The 17,500-nt window shown below is 52.0% G+C and overlaps 1 protein-coding gene across 3 annotated transcripts in view; it reads left to right on the top strand.

The window, feature by feature from the left end:
* sff (sugar-free frosting) overlaps window positions 1-17,500 on the top strand; it is a 337,418-nt gene that overhangs the window by 108,131 nt on the left and 211,787 nt on the right. For all 3 annotated transcript variants that reach the window (XM_071664557.1, XM_071664558.1, XM_071664560.1), the window contains exon 2: window positions 11,898-11,992. In XM_071664557.1, the coding sequence (XP_071520658.1) occupies window positions 11,898-11,992 (95 nt within the window). The remainder of the gene's footprint in view (window positions 1-11,897; window positions 11,993-17,500) is intronic.

Below are 17,500 nucleotides of genomic sequence, written 5' to 3'. Positions count from 1 at the left end.
AGAGAGAGAGAGGTATGTGTTTGTGTGTGTGTGTGTGTGGCACACATTAGTCAAACGTGGCATTACCTCACCGTAGAGATGCCTGGCCATACCCCTGCCTGGTGAAGGCAGGCCTTGCCTCGGGTGCAATAACTGCGGAGATGAATAATAACACGATAATTAGACGATAACTGTGCGAATAAATGATCTACTGACCATAGCTCTAAAAGGAAATACTACGTGCAGTAAAGACATTGGTGTTATGATAAATGATGGGAGTGGTGATGGTGGTGTTAAATGGTGGTGTTAAATAGACAGTCTTCACACAGAAACTCAGAATGGGAGGTGTTGCTGTCTGCTGATGATGCAGACAGTGGTTAGGACCTGAGACTCAAAGTGGTCAGGTCAAAGGTCAAGGCTAGGCCATCGTAACCTAGGATCGTATACCATACAAGTGGACCTCCCTGCTCTACATTTTGACATAAGATTTACTTAACACACTTAACTACTTGTCTGAGTGTACGAGTCGAAGTTCACACAAGTTCCCATAAAAGACTAAGTTCCTACATCATATTCTAATGTTACATTTACCAGGAACTTAACGGGAATGGGTTAAGTTTATAAGTAAATAATGCCTCTAATGTTCTCTCAACGGGCGCCCCCCTCGCTGCACCACCGCCCCCTTAGAGAGAGAGAGAGAGAGAGAGAGAGAGAGAGAGAGAGAGAGAGAGAGAGAGAGAGAGAGAGAGAGAGAGACGTGGGTCTTCCGTACGTGCCTCTGGGGTGTGAGCAAGGCGACAACAGAAGGCTTTTACATCCGGGTGACACAAGGCGTCTGTCTGGTTCCGCGTACTGATCACCTGCTGACGAAGGAGAGGAAGCTGGGAGCTCTTCCCTGGCTTCGCCTCAGTCCCGAAGTCTCCCTGATGACGGGGCCTTACACTATACTCGTATATATACGACTGAAGCCAAGTTGTTTGCGAGGTGTGTAGCTCATATGTTCCTCTCTTGCCTGACGGAGAACGCTACCGCTCCCTCTGCCGGAGGGACCCAGGTCCCTAGCACCCGGGACCCCAGGGAAAGTGTAAGTCACTCGAGATATAACAACACCTTTTGATGAATGGAATGGCTGTTTTGATGACCGACCTCCTGCGTGGCGGGGGAAGGGAAGGAGGGAAGACGGGGCAGGAGAGGAGGTTGTGTGGAGAGGTCGTGGGTTATGCTGAGGTGGGAGGGAGGGAGGGGTTGTTGTGGGCGTGTGTGTGTGTGTGTGTGTGGGGTTAGCTTGGTTTGGGTTGGGTTGGGGGTGTGTGTGTAGTCGTGTAGTGAGTGAGTGGTGACCTGGTCGAGCAGAAGGACCTCCTGTGTTATGATCCGAGCAATTCTCCCTCCTCCTCCTCCTCTCTCTCTCTCTCTCTCTCTCTCTCTCTCTCTCTCTCTCTCTCTCTCTCTCTCTCTCTCTCTCTCTCTCTCTCTCTCTCTCTCCTCTCTCCCTCTCTCTCTCTCAGCAAACGTCAACACGCGGGGGGCGCGGCGCGCGCGCGTCCATTCACTTCATGGCTGTGAGCCTGAGTCAGAGTATATTTTTTTCTCTTTTTTCCTCCCGCCCAACACACACACACACACACACACACACACACACACACACACACACACACACACACACACACACACACACACACAGAGGAGAGCTGAATGGCCTGGCTGAGTGGGTTGGAGGGCGAAGGGCCTGGGAGTGGGGCAAGGGGGAGGGAGGCTGGTGGAGGAGGGTCGTGGTGAGGGGTCGTGGGGCCTGGTAGTGGGTTGGGTTGGGGTAAGGATGTTGTAGAGGCTCACATGAGGCGCCCCCTTCGTCAGGAGATGAAAGCCAGACTGGTATTCGTCAGGTGGTACACACCGCCGCCCTCCTCCCCTCACCACCACCTGCCCAGCACCCTTACACCACCGCCCTCCTACGAGCTGGACCCTGCTCGCCCAGGTGGTGGACCCGCGGGGCAGGGCGGGGCGGTGAATGTGGGGGCACCCAGACTGGTCCTGAGTCCTGCCGACGAGGGACTGCCGTGTACCATCTGTGGCCACACTCAGGGTCCAGCTGGCTGTGGCCACACTTAGGGTCCAGCTAACTGTGGCCACACTCAGGGTCCAGCTAACTGTGGCCACACTCAGGGTCCAGCTAACTGTGGCCACACTTAGGATCCAGCCACCTGTGGCCACACTCAGGGTCCAGCCACCTGTGGCCACACGCAGGGCCCAGCCACCTGTCCCCCCAGGCCATCCTGGTCCACTTATAACATAACAGGGAACAGTTCTCTCGAGAGATACACAAAGGCAGAACAACCAGAGAACATAACATGGAACAAGAAGCTTGTTATGAAAGTTATAGGGAGAACATTTTATAGTTATAACGGTGGATGATGAACGGGGTAACTGTGTTGTGAGGTGGTGGATGTGGAGGACATGCGGAGGTTAGCAATGTTGTATGATAGTAGAGATGGATCGAGAGATGTGGCGCCCCCACGGGTGTAGAACTCCCTCCATAGTTGACACACACACACACACACACACACACACACACACACACACATGGCAGGTCAGAATTCGATAGGAGAGAGTCTGAAAGTTATTCGTGTGGCCCTCCCCCCCCTCACCTCACCCCCCCTAACCAGAGGAGGGGAGGAAGATTAGACTCATTTTCAACAGATGGGGCGCCCCCAGGAGTGTGGAGCCCCATCCTCTATCCTCGCCTACGTACTGTACGAGCAGGTCATTACACCAGGAGGTGCAGGGCTGGGGGGGGGGGGAGGTGTGTCAACAACACCTGCTGGTGGGTGGTTATGGTAGGGGGGAGGGGGGATGGTGGTTAGGGGCAGGGGGAGGGGGGGGGGCAAGACGACCCCGACGCCCTGGGGTAGTTATGGCGAAAGTGGTCATGACTCACGAGAAGGGGGGGAGTGGGGGAAAGGTCTTACGGCTCACCGAGGGGGGGGGGGGAGGTGAAGCGACCTCCCTGCTTAGGAGGGGAGGAGGAGAAAGGAGGGGGAGGAGGAGGAGGAGGAGGAGGAGGAGGACCTGCAGCTCATGGGTGGGAAGGAAGGGAGGCCTCACAGCTCATAGAAAGGGGAGAGGGGAGGCCTCACGGCTCATAGGAAGGGGAGAGGGGAGGCCTCACGGCTCATAGAAGGGGACAGGGGAGGCCTCACGACTCATAGAAAGGGGAAAGGGGAGGCCTCATGGCTCATAGAAGGGAGAGGGGAGGCCTCACGACTCATGGAGAAGGAAGAGGAGATGCCTCACTGGCCAGGGGAGGAGAAAGGGGAGTGCATTACAGCTCAGGGGTAGGGGAGACGGGGAGGTGTCACGGCTCACGGGTAGATGGCAGAGGAAACCTCACGGCTCAGGAGAAGAGGAGAGGGGAAGGGTAAGGGGAGAGGGGGGCTACGCATGGGTCGGGGGAGGAGGATGAGGAAGGTGGGAGGGAGCATTCGGGTCAGGGGAGAGGGGAGAGGGGTGGATATGGAGGGGAGAGGGGAGAGGTGGGAGAGGGGAGAGGTGGGGAGAGCCAGGAAGAATACAGTTTACTCAGCCATGCTGGCTGTACACCTCCTCCTCCCTGCACACGTCTGGGCAAATACAGCCTGACACACCAGCGGCTGGCTGCTGGCTGTGGTGTTGGCGGCGGTGGTGCTGTGTTCCTGTGTTGGCGGTGGTGGCGGTGCTGTGGTGGTGGTGGTGGCGGTGCTGTGGTGGTGGTGGTAGTGCTGTGGTGGTGGTGGTAGTGCTGTGGTGGTGGTGGTGCTGCTGTGGTGGTGGTACTGTGGTGGCGATGGTGCTGGTGCTGCTGCTTTGTTGGCGGTGGTGGCGGTGCTGTGGTGGTGGTGGTAGTGCTGTGGTGGTGGTGGTGGTGCTGTGGTGGTGGTGATGGTGCTGTGGTGCCGGTGGTGATGGTGCTGTGGTGGTGGTGATGGTGCTGTGGTGGTGGTGGTGCTGTGGTGGTGGTGCAGTAGCTGTGTGGCAGGTCTGTCTGGTGGGGATTTAAATCCACTTCTCTATATAGTCCTACGACGGAAACTGAATAAGATGCCCAAGTTGATATCAAAAATCCTTCTATTTGATTTCATTTGCTTCTTGAATCTTCTTCGCGTTATGTGAAGGAATTGGATGGAGTCATGTTGTCAGAAATTCAAGTGGTTATTCTTCTTTTGAGAAAATATTCCGGTATCTCAAAAATATTCCTATTTTCTCAACGCTCTTAGACATTTTGGTTATTTCTGTACTTGATGGCCATGGTCGAATCTCGTCCCTCGAAGTCACTTTGGGTGAGATCTACCACACCTGCTGACCTCTCATTACTTGCACCCTCACTCCCTTTTACCTCAAACCATCACCTTACCTCTTTGGCTCATTCCTCTCTCTCTACCTCGACTCATCGATTACCATCACCTCACCTCACCTCACCTAGCCTGGTCAACTCGTCCCTGGTCCTGTCCCACACCTCACTCTCACCTCTCCTCTCCTCATCCTCCCTCCTCCCTCACCTCACCTCACCTCACCACCTCACCTCACCTCACCTCACCTCCTCCTCCCTCCTCCTCCTCCTCCTCCTCCACCACCACCTACCCCTTTCACACACGCCCTGGGTGGTGACCCCATGTGACCTGACTGACGCCTGGGTGCTTGTATTGGTGTGACCCGTTCCCCAAAAGACGTGTTTTTTTTTTTTTTTCTTTTTTTTCAATTCTATGGTCGCGTGTCCTGCCTGGCCATGCACCCCTGACCTTCTTTCGATGCAAGCCATAGCCAGGCCCCAGCCACCACCACAAGCTCTGCCATGAATCTATATGATTCAGCTGCTCTGTAGGGGAGGGAAGAGCAGGGTAGCGGAGGGAAGAGCAGGGTAGGGGAGGGAAGAGCAGGGTAGGGGAGGGTAGAGCAGGGTAGAGCAGGGTAGGGGAGGGTACAGCAGGGTTGGGGAGGATAGAGCAGGGTTGGGGAGGATAGAGCAGGGTAGAGGAGGATAGAGCAGGGTTGGGGAGGGTAGAGCAGGGTAGGGGAGGGTAGAGCAGGGTTGGGGAGGATAGAGCAGGAAGGGGAGGATATAGCAGGGTTGGGGAGGATAGAGCAGGGTTGGGGAGGATAGAGCAGGGTTGGGGAGGGTAGAGCAGGGTAGAGGAGGGTAGAGCAGGGTTGGGGAGGATAGAGCAGGAAGGGGAGGATATAGCAGGGTTGGGGAGGAGAGAGCAGAGTAGGATAGGGCAGAGCAGGGTTGGGGAGAGTACAGCACGGCAAGGTAAGGGACATCATGGTAGAGGAGGGTGGGGGAGATAATAGCAGTGAAGGGTAAGGTAGGATAGGGTAACGCAATACAGGATCATAAGGGAACCCTTGACCAACCATACCTGGGTAGGAGATGCCTCTCTCTCTCACACACACACACACACACACACACACACACACACCTTTACAGATACAGTTCCTCTTGTATTTGGTTTCACAAAGAAATGCAAACCCCAGCTGACTGTGTGGAGGGGATGTGTTCTCCATAGGTGTGGGGTTGAGGGCAGGTGATAGTGGAAGAAGCATCACTAACAAACGTATTGGTCAAGTGTATTCTTAAACGTTTTTGTAGCGTGGCTAAACGTTTCAATAACGTTGCTAAACGTTTCCATAACGTGGCTAAACGTTTCTTTTACGTTGCTAAACGTTTCATTAACATGGCTAAACATTTCTTTAACGTTGTTAAACGTTTCAATAACGTGGCTAAACGTTTATTCATTATCGTGGCTAAACGTTTGTATAACGTTGGCGAACGTTTATTCAATAACGTTGGTTAACGTTTGTTATTCAATAACGTTGCGTTCAGCTGGTCGCATTGGTAGTAGAGGAGGCACCTTGCGTCAGTCGGAGGTTACCACGTCTGACCACACGAATTCGTATGCGTTACTACGAACGAGATCTGACAGACAGAGAGAGGCGACCAGAGTCTTGCATAACCCAGAACACCTGTATTAGATCACCACTTACTCTTCTCTTCTCTAAAGTAGATCATCCTTAAGCCGTGTGGTCGGGTGGTGTCATAAGAGTCATTTTCACCATCCTGACTCAATCTCTTTTTCTCAACTATGGTGACCGGAAGTTGAACCCATGACTAACACCGGGTTACGTACCAGTGAACTCTTTAAGATGTGTAAGATTACATTGTAAGACATAGATTCGTATGTTCTAACTTTGTGAATTCCTTCTTCTCTCTCTCTCTCTCTCTCTCTCTCTCTCTCTCTCTCTCTCTCTCTCTCTCTCTCTCTCTCTCTCTCTCTCTCTCTCTCTCTCTCTCTCTCTCTCTCTCTCTCTCTCAGCTTCTCTGCAGTTCTTACTTAAGTTTTAGATCGTTTATATATATATATATACTACAATTATAAGTATTTGTCTTTATTTACCTTATATGTAGCCTCGTGTGTCTGTCTGTGTGTAAAAGAGTTTATTCATATGGACGCCAGGCTCCACTGGCCTGTGTGTCGGTCCGGCTGTGTGTGTGTGTGTGTGTGTTTGTGTGTCCTCCTGCTGCTGCAGGCACATCCACTGTCTATGTCGAGGTGTGATTGGCCTGGCTCAAAATATCGTCCACGAATTCTGATACCTAAACAACCCTTAGCCTATTACCGCTCATGGCTGTGAAGGGCCAGTCAGCCAGTTTACTTAACCATCGAATCACGCCCTCCTCTGTCACAGTGTCACGACTTCGGGTTTTGATCGCCTTTATGCATTGTTCTCTGAAGATCTATGCTGATTAACACCCCGTATCCCACTCCCTCACATGACCAGGTCTGGGAGTAAACCATCCTGAGCATCGTTCACGTACTCGGTGACCCTGTATGGACATGATTAACAGCCTCGTTTGCAGTCATGATTCCCCCCCCCCCCCCATCCATTTGCTAATGACCGTCCTCGACCTGATAAGGGTCATAATTACCCGGGTGGGGGGGGGGGGGTCGTTATCACCATCTTGGTTGTTACACTGGAGGCCTCCGGAACTACCCATTGTCTTAGGGGGGGGGGGGGAAGGGAGGCAGTTAAGGGGCATTAATTAAACCGTACCCGTCTATAACTTATTTCATTCTCTCCAGGTGACACTTGGAAGCAAGCATGGACCATGTTTTTCTCACTTTTGCATTCGGCCGCTTGTGTGTGTGTGTGAGAGAGAGAGAGAGAGAGAGAGAGAGAGAGAGAGAGAGAGAGAGAGAGAGAGAGAGAGAGAGAGTCATAGGAAGAGTCACGGGACGGAATGGGACTGTGGTGATGGGAGGGGACACGTGGGTTGGGGAAGGGGGGGGGGGGTGTCCTCAAGTCCCACGCCAAAGGGGAGGGGGGGAGGGGTAGAGAGAAGACACATCCACCCCAACCCAATCCAACCTCTCTCTCTCTCTCTCTCTCTCTCTCTCTCTCTCTCTCTCTCTCTCTCTCTCTCTCTCTCTCTCCTCTCCTCTCCTACAGCAGAGTGAGGTGGGCTGGCTGAGGTGTCTTAAGTCACTGTAGATCATAAACGCTAACGCATCAGCGCCACACCAGAGGACCAGCCACACACACACACACACACACACACACACACACACACACACACACACACACACACACACGTGACCAGTGAGGGTCACACAGCTGTGGTAAAATTTGCGAGGCCGCCACCGACAACCCCCCCCCTCCCTCCCTCCTCCTCGTGCAAGTCTTCCCCTCCCCCTCTCTCTTCCCCTCCTCCCCACTCCAGGCTTGACCTATATTCATCAGGTTTTCTTTCCCTCCCCTCCCTCTCTACTCTCACCACCCTCCCCCCTCCCTCTCTACTCTCACCACCCTCCCCCCTCCCTCTCTACTCTCACCACCCTTCCCCCCTCCTCTCTACTCTCACCACCCCTCCCCCCTCCCTCTCTACTCTCACCACCCTCCCCCTCCCTCTCTACTCTCACCACCCTCCCCCCTCCCTCTCTACTCTCACCACCCTCCCCCCTCCCTCTCTACCTCACCACCCTCCCCCCTCCCTCTCTACTCTCACCACCCTCCCCCCTCCCTCTCTACTCTCACCACCTCCCCCCCTCTACTCTCACCACCCTTCCCCTCCCCTCTCTACTCTCACCACCCTCCCCCCTCCCTCTCTACTCTCACCACCCTCCCCCCTCCCTCTCTACTCTCACCACCCTCCCCCCTCCCTCTCTACTCTCACCACCCTCCCCCTCCCTCTCTACTCTCACCACCCTCCCCCTCCCTCTCTACTCTCACCACCCTCCCCCTCCCTCTCTACTCTCACCACCCTCCCCCTCCCTCTCTACTCTCACCACCCTCCCCCTCCCTCTCTACTCTCACCACCCTCCCCCTCCCTCTCTACTCTCACCACCCTCCCCCTCCCTCTCTACTCTCACCACCCTCCCCCCTCCCTCTCTACTCTCACCACCCTCCCCCCTCCCTCTCTACTCTCACCACCCTCCCCCCTCCTCTCTACTCTCACCACCCTCCCCCTCCCTCTCTACTCTCACCACCCTCCCCCTCCCTCTCTACTCTCACCACCCTCCCCCTCCCTCTCTACTCTCACCACCCTCCCCCTCCCTCTCTACTCTCACCACCCTCCCCCTCCCTCTCTACTCTCACCACCCTCCCCCCTCCCTCTCTACTCTCACCACCCTCCCCCCTCCCTCTCTACTCTCACCACCCTCCCCCTCCCTCTCTACTCTCACCACCCCCCCCCCCTCCCTCTCTACTCTCACCACCCTCCCCCTCCCTCTCTACTCTCACCACCCTCCCCCCTCCCTCTCTACTCTCACCACCCTCCCCCTCCCTCTCTACTCTCACCACCCTCCCCCCTCCCTCTCTACTCTCACCACCCTTCCCCCCTCCCTCTCTACTCTCACCACCCTCCCCCCTCCCTCTCTACTCTCACCACCCTCCCCCCTCCCTCTCTACTCTCACCACCCTCCCCCCTCCCTCTCTACTCTCACCACCCTCCCCCCTCCCTCTCTACTCTCACCACCCTCCCCCCTCCCTCTCTACTCTCACCACCCTCCCCCCTCCCTCTCTACTCTCACCACCCTCCCCCCTCCCTCTCTACTCTCACCACCCTCCCCCCTCCCTCTCTACTCTCACCACCCTCCCCCCTCCCTCTCTACTCTCACCACCCTCCCCCCGCCCTCTCTACTCTCACCACCCTCCCCCTCCCTCTCTACTCTCACCACCCTCCCCTTCCCTCTCTACTCTCACCACCCTCCCCCCTCCTCTCTACTCTCACCACCCTCCCCCCTCCCTCTCTACTCTCACCACCCTCCCCCCTCCCTCTCTACTCTCACCACCCTCCCCCCTCCCTCTCTACTCTCACCACCCTCCCCCCCTCTCTACTCTCACCACCCTCACTCCTCCCTCTCTACTCTCACCACCCTCCCCCCCTCTCTACTCTCACCACCCTCACTCCTCCCTCTCTACTCTCACCACCCTCCCCCCTCTCTCTACTCTCACCACCCTCTCCCCTCTCTCTACTCTCACCACCCTCCCCCCTCTCTACTCTCACTACCCTCCCCCCTCTCTCTACTCTCACCACCCTCACTCCTCCCTCTCACAGCAAGACAGTATTCACCTTGAAATCTTCTGTTCTGGACAAATCGCAATCCTTTTGAAGCCATCTTCTCGTGGCGGTAAGATTCGCGCGCGCGCGTGTGCGTGTGTGTGTGTGTGTGTGTGTGTGTGTGTGTGTGTGTGTGTGTGTGTGTACAAATATACCATCCGCGATGCAGAGCTCCCCCCCCCCCCCTTTGAGCTGAGTAGTGTAAGGAAAAGGGGGCCTCAGGTCAACACCCATTCTAGGTCACCTGAAATGAAATACCCCTGGGTCACCTATAACACCTTCCCAATGTCACCTATAACACCCCCAGGTCACCTGTACCACCCCTAGGTTACCTGTAATACCCCCAGGTCACCTGTAACACCTCCCACGTCACGTGTAACACCCCCAGGTCACATGTAACACCCCCCCCAGATCAACTGTAACATCCACCACGTCACCTGTAACATCCTCCACTTCACCTGTGACAACCTCCCCAGGTCACCTGTAACACCTCCCAGGTCAACCTGTGACACCCCCAGGCCACCTGTAACACCTCCCAGGTCAACCTGTGACACCCCAGGTCACCTGTAACACCTCCCAGGTCAACCTGTGACACCCCCGGGCCACCTGTAACACCTGCCAGGTCAACCTGTGACACCCCCTGGTCACCTGTAACACCTCCCAGGTCAACCTGTGACACCCCAGGTCACCTGTAACACCTGCCAGGTCAACCTGTGACACCCCAGGTCACCTGTAACACCTCCCAGGTCAACCTGTGACACCCCCGGGCCACCTGTAACACCTGCCAGGTCAACCTCGCCGCGCCTCCCTGCTCGTGTTAGCTCAAAGGTTGAGGGGGGCGCGGGCCCGGGTGGCCCAGCTCCCCTTTGTTTGCCCAATTGTTTGTCTGGTTCCTGGAGTTGTTTGTTTTGCTTCATTGTCAACAGGAGGGTGGGGGATCTCTCTCTCTCTCTCTCTCTCTCTCTCTCTCTCTCTCTCTCTCTCTCTCTCTCTCTCTCTCTCTCTCTCTCTCTCTCTCTCTCTATGGTGTTATCTCTTCTTGGGGGAAACATAAAATGCAATTCTTCTCTAAATCGTTTATCATATACTCGCATACACGAAGATCTGTCACGGGAATTGACCTAATGGTGATTTGATATTCTTTGAATACTAGGCGTCAATATTGCGATACGGTACCTGGATATTCTTAGACTACTGGGCGTAAATATTGCGATACGATACTCAAGATATTCTTTGGATACTGGGCATAAATAGTGCAATACGATACCTGGATATTCTTTAATACTAGGCGTAAATATCGCTACACAATACCTGGATATTCCTTCAATACTGGGCGTAAATATTGCGATAGAATACCTAGATATTCTTTGAATACTGGGCGTAAATATCACAATACGATACCCCGGTAATCGTATGCAATCCATCCTGAACAAATGTCTCCATCTTTCCATTCTCATTAATTTTCCTCCGAGTGATTGTGTTTGGAAATACTAAACCTCTGAAAACAGTCTTGTTAACGGAGAAGATAAAGAATAAGTGACCATTTATAGCCCATTTATCGCCGGAGTGTAGAGTGACCTAGAAGAAGAAGAAAAAAATTAATAATTGGGGAGGTAGGTGAAAGATTTACACTCGTGGAATTAATTTGACTATGGCAAAATTACCATATAGATGACGCCAGAGGACTGGCCGCATAACGCCATCTATTGAGTAAATTCTACACTATTTGGAGAGCTGCCCTCTCCCTCGCGCGCGTTATGGCGGGAATACAGGGAGAGGCAGCCCCTCGGTGCATCAGCGTAATAGGCGGTGGTGTATATAATTCTGTTGTCCTCACTTGAGCAAGTGGTCCTTACTAAGATGGTTCAGGTGTGTGTGTGTGTGTGTGTGTGTGTGTGTACTATTTGCGTGTTATGGGGAAAGAGTTTTACACTCGTGTTGCCCCGTTTCTTAAACTTGTATATAAATGTACTATCTTTATTCCTCTATGTGCACACACACACACACATACACCTGGTACCCGCGTGTGTGTGTGTGTGTGTGTGTGTGTTATATGGTTGTGCGGAGGAGGGTGGATGTGTTGGAAAGGAGAGGTTTGAGGACAATATCTCGTGTGAGGTGGTTTGATCGAGTAAGTAATGAAATGGTAAGAGGGATGTGTGATAATGAGCGTGGTTAAGAGAGCAGAAGAGGGTGCGTTGAAATGGTTTGGACATATGGGGAGAATGAGTGAGGAGAGGTTGAGAAAGAGGATATATGTGTATTGTGAACAGTTTCCAGGTATATTGTTGCTAACTCCATTTCTCTCCGTCTTGTTTTGCAGGTCTGGTGAAGCTGGGCGTCCAGTGTGTGTCTGGGAAGAGAGTAGCCATTAAGATCATAAACAGAGAAAAATTAACCGAATCCGTTTTACAAAAGGTAAGTTGGAGTGTTTACGTGTCAGCCATTTTTGTTGTGACGTCATGGACGCTGTGCGCGATCAGCTGATGACGAGGAGTCATCGGTTCCAGCAACCCTTTATTCATATTCTTTTAAAAAATTTAGGACGATGTTTCCCTCATGTGTTATTATTCTCATTAATAATGTGAATTTAACAGGATAAAGTAGCATCTGTTTAACAATTGTGATTGATGGAAATATTGAAATAATATAAAATTGTGTTAAGGTATATATCAACGTATGATTGGGGGGGGGGGGAGAGGATATTCAAGAAGGGCGAAAGAAACATATTTCTTGCCGTGAATCGCACGGATTCGTCAGTCTGCGTGATGTTTATGGCACAGAGGCGCTTTATTAAGCTGGATAACGTCACATTATGGACGACGTCACCCGGGGAGACAAGCTCAAATTGGCAGTTTCCATTTCATTCCGGGATGTTGTGGCTCATACTCATAATGTTTCGATCTGTTCCCTTAAATATGGCGGCGTCTTCCCATAATACACACACACACACACACACACACATATATATATATATATATATATATATATATATATATATATATATATATATATATATATATATATATCAGCGTCGAGGGAGTAGACAAGAACAAATGTCTATCCTATTTTTGTTTAAAAAAAAATGTCACTGTGACAGGAAGAAATTTTCTTTTTTTGTTTGCTGCTGGCCTAGCCTGGCCCAGACTAGCCTCGCGAAAGCTGGCTTTACATAACCTAGCCTTTCCAAACCTTAACAGAGCTTAAGCTTACCTGACCCGCCCACCTTAGCTTGTCATAGACTAGCATAGCATAACCAAACCTAACCTAGCGTAGCCTATCATATTAGCACAGCATAACCAAACTTAACCTAGCGTAGCCTATCATAAAATAGCATAGCATAGCTCAACCTAGCTGAGCTTAATATGACCCAGCCTAATCTAGTTTAGCATAGCATAACTATCTAGCCTGATTCACCAATAGCATACCCTAACCTAGTTAAGCTTAGCATAACATAGCACAGAGTAGTCTAGTCTAACCTAGCCTAACTTAGCTTAATGTTACTTCCTCCAAGAAGTTAAAAACGATCGACCGATCCTTAACCACTTGGGCTAAACCTAGTCCGGGGAGCGCCATGACGCGATGACGTCACCTGACAAGCCGACCAATCAGAGCGCTCGGCGCGATAAAAGGAAGATGGCTCCTTTTGTTTATCTTGGGCCAAGATCCGGCCATTGATTTCAATTAACGATGAATTTTCCCCGGATGGAAATGAACAGCTTTGTCCTAGTTTACATTATCTCTCTCTCTCTCTCTCTCTCTCTCTCTCTCTCTCTCTCTCTCTCTCTCTCTCTCTCTCTCTCCAGTTATCGAGAGATTACTCAAACTTTTGTTTTTTTGGGCCAAGCTGGGCCAGCTTAGCTGAGGCGTTAGTAGTTTAGTGATGTTGAAGAATGACGTGAAATAAATAAATGAATAGACTCGAATGGAGGTGATAATGGACGAAAAAGAAAATGTAATCTCAAGGAACTTTCTCACCCCAAAAGGAGTCCACCGTCATCCTGCTACTGATCGTAGCGCAGCCGTCAAGCTGTAGGAGCCCTGTAGAGGGGGTACTGTGGTTGTATATAAATTATTTCAAATATAAATTAGTCAGATATATATTTTTTCATATATTTCTGCTTTTTTTTGGCGTTTAGAAAGCTGTATGTATAAGACCACGCCTTTTTCCTCGCTCAAGGCAGCAGCGCCCCGGTATTCCTCCGCTCGAGGCAGCAGCGCCCCGGTATTCCTCCGCTCGAGGCAGCAGCGCCCCGGTATTCCTTCTCTCGAGGCAGCAGCGCCTCGGTATTACTCCGCTCGAGGCAGCAGCGCCCCGGTATTCCTTCTCTCGAGGCAGCAGCGCCTCGGTATTACTCCGCTCGAGGCAGCAGCGCCCCGGTATTCCTTCTCTCGAGGCAGCAGTGTCCAGTTACTCCTACGCTCGAGGCAGAAGCGCCCGGTACTCCTTCGCTCGAGCAGCAGCGCCCCGGTATTCCTCCGCTCGAGACAGCAGCGCCCCGGTATTCCTCCGCTCGAGACAGCAGCGCCCCGGTATTCCTACGCTCGAGACAGCAGCGCCCCGGTACTCCTCCGCTCGAGACAGCAGCGCCCCAGTATTCCTCCGCTCGAGGCAGCAGCGCCCCGGTATTCCTCCACTCGAGGCAGCAGCACCCCGGTATTCCTCCACTCGAGGCAGCAGCGCCCCGGTATTCCTCCGCGAGAGACAGCAGCGCCCGGTATTCCTCCGCGAGAGACTGGGTCCAATACCTCCATTGTCTGCTTTGTCATGTCGCCTCTCCTGATTTCCGCTGGCATAAGAGGACATGAATTATCGATTGTAATTTGTGTGATGTAACTCCTGGGCAGCAGACACGCTCGGCTCAGTGGCCAGTAGACGGGACGGGTGGTGGTGGGGATGGAGCTATACCCTCCCTCATAGGTCTGTGTCTTGTGCATGTGAAGCAGACGAGAGCTTAGTTCACTGCTGAGTAGATGTGAAGCAGACGAGCTTAGTTCACTGCTGAGTAGATGTGAAGCAGACGAGCTTAGTTCACTGCTGAGTAGATGTGAAGCAGACGAGCTTAGTTCACTGCTGAGTAGATGTGAAGCAGACGAGTTGAGTGCACTGCTGAGTAGATGTGAAGCAGACGAGTTGAGTGCACTGCTGAGTAGTTGTGAAGCAGACGAGCTTAGTTCACTGCTGAGTAGATGTGAAGCAGACGAGTTGAGTGCACTGCTGAGTAGATGTGAAGCAGACGCGCTCAGATCACTGCTGAGGAGACACGAGTGAAAAAAAAGATCACAGTTGGCGTTTTTATGTCCCCTAACTTATTTAGTACTGCGGGTGTCCGGTCGGATGGTAGGTCAGGTCAGGTCAGGAGGTCACACACACACACACACACACACACAGACCAATATCACATGTCTTCAGTTAACACAGGGGAAAATCCTGACGGCAATTTCCTCCAGGTTCACCCTGGGAGAAAATGCTTCGGCGGGGGAGACGAGAGGAAGGGGGGAGGGGGGCAGCAGTGGGCGCCCCTTGCCCACTCCCTGGCCTCCCCGATGCCTCAGTCTCACTGGACGAAATTAGACGTTCCTCCCTGAGTATCATATATATATATATATATATATATATATATATATATATATATATATATATATATATATATATATATATATATATATATATATATTCCTATGAGTCCACGGGGAAAATGAAACACGAAAAGTTCCCAAGTGCACTTTCGTGTAATAATCACATCATCAGGGGAGACACAAGAGAGAAATATAACAGCCAGTTGATAGACATCGAAGAGACGAAGCTAGGACGCCATTTGGTAAACATGTTTACATGTATATATCAGGGTATATACCACAGTATATACCTCTGAAAGCAGGCCATTAAGACAGGAATTGAGAATTTCTCGAACCCTGACCTGTTCAACCCAGCGAGCTGGCTCGGCCCTCGGGTCACTGGGTACACCTTCCCCTCCCTCCCCAAGGGCGCTTCCCCTTCCCTTCCCTCCCTCCCCAAGGGCGCTTCCCCTTCCCTGCCCTTCTCACACACCCCGCCAGATGACGCCACACCCCTCTCCCCCAGGCGCTATGTAGGAGAACGGTGTTAATTTCCTCCACTTGTCTTGATTGCTGTAGCAACCTCACCCTCTGTGGCAACCTCACCCTATACGGCAATCTTGCTGTATATGGCAATTTTTTTATACTTTATGATGACCTTGCCCTATATGGCAGTCTCACTGTCTATGGCAACGTTATCCTATATGGGAATCTTATCCTATAAAGCAAGCTTATTATGGCAACCTTATGCTATAAGGCAGTCATACCCTATATGGCAGCCTCACGCTATGGCATTCCTTACCCTACATGGCAACTTCACCTTATATTGCAAGCATCTCTTTCATGGCAGACTTACCCAGTTTAGCAATTTAACCCTATATGACGTCCTTATTATATATGGCAACCCCAACCCATATGGCAACCCTAGCCTATATGGCAACCTCACCCAATATGACAACCTCACCCTGTATGGCAAGTTCACCCAATATGGCAACATTATCCTGTATGGCAACCTCACCCAATATGGCAACATTACCCTGTATGGTAACCTCACCCAAAATGGCAGCATTACCCTGTGTGGCAACCTCACCCAAAATGGCAGCATTACCCTGTGTGGCAACCTCGCCCAATATGGCAACATTACATGGCAACAACACCTAATATAACCATCTCACCCTACATGGCAACATCACACTATGACAACCCTACCCTATGATGAACTACCCCTCGATCCCATAGTAAAGCCCTCCCCTCCCCCCCCCCTGCCCCAGGGGTTGATCTACCCCTGGACAGTAGATTATCGCGACTGACTGTAGATTATTCGGTCATGATTAATCACACCGATGCATTTCACTAGTATTAAACCAGCCGCGCCAAACTAAACCTCGCGTATAAACCAGCCGCGCCAAACTAAACCTCGCGTATAAACCAGCCGCGCCAAACTAAACCAGCCACACACAAGTGGGGCCTCCGTCCTTTGTAGGGCAATAGAAAACGGGTTAGCCAATGAGTGTCTTCGTCCTCCGTCCTGTAGAAAAATAGATGGAAAATTGTTTGGGATGATATATATATAGTAGGTCTTCCTCGTCCATCCTGGAAAGAATAAACTTTGCCGTGGCTACAGCGGCGGAGCGGGGGTGGTGGCGGCGGAGTGAGTCGTCATGGTAACAGTGTACGGAGGAGGTGATGCCTCCTCCAGATCCAGGTCCTCCTCCTCCTCCTCCGCCAGGGAGGGGGAGGGGTCGTCCCCCCCCCTATAGTACCCTAATTCATCCCTCGCTCATCTCATCTGGCGGCCAGTTTTAAATATGGCGCCGTTTTCAAGCCGCGCTGCGGGCGGCCCGCCGTTAACTTTAACCCTCGCCAGGGTAGACATTAAGCCAGTTTAACCCTCGTCAGGGTAGACAGTAAGTCAGTTTAACCCTCGCCAGGGTAGACATTAAGCCAGTTTAACCCTCGCCTGGGTAGACATTCAGCCAGTTTAACCCTCGCCAGGGCAGACATTAAGCCAGTTTAACCCTCGCCAGGGCAGACATTAAGCCAGTTTAACCCTCGCCAGGGTAGACAGTAAGCCAGTTTATATTACGACAGGACCTGCGTCATGCACCATAAAGGTTTTAAGATAAACCAGCCAGGTGTCACTGTACACTCCACTCCAAACTGGTTTAATGCCATGTCCTCCCCAGCACAGATAGGGTTCACCCCCACGGGAGGACCCCCTTGTTAAGCCAGTTTTACCCCTATTAAGAGGCGGGTCGTTAGGTCAGTGTGATCCACTGACGGACAAAACACAGGGTCAATTAGTTTTCCTTGCTGCCACAAACTGAAAAAATAGGCCCTAGAAAAACATATAATTAAACTAGATTC

This window comes from Panulirus ornatus, chromosome 9, assembly GCF_036320965.1.
Source record: "Panulirus ornatus isolate Po-2019 chromosome 9, ASM3632096v1, whole genome shotgun sequence".
Classification (NCBI taxonomy): domain Eukaryota; kingdom Metazoa; phylum Arthropoda; class Malacostraca; order Decapoda; family Palinuridae; genus Panulirus; species Panulirus ornatus.
This window is presented reverse-complemented; position numbering and strand designations above follow the sequence as displayed.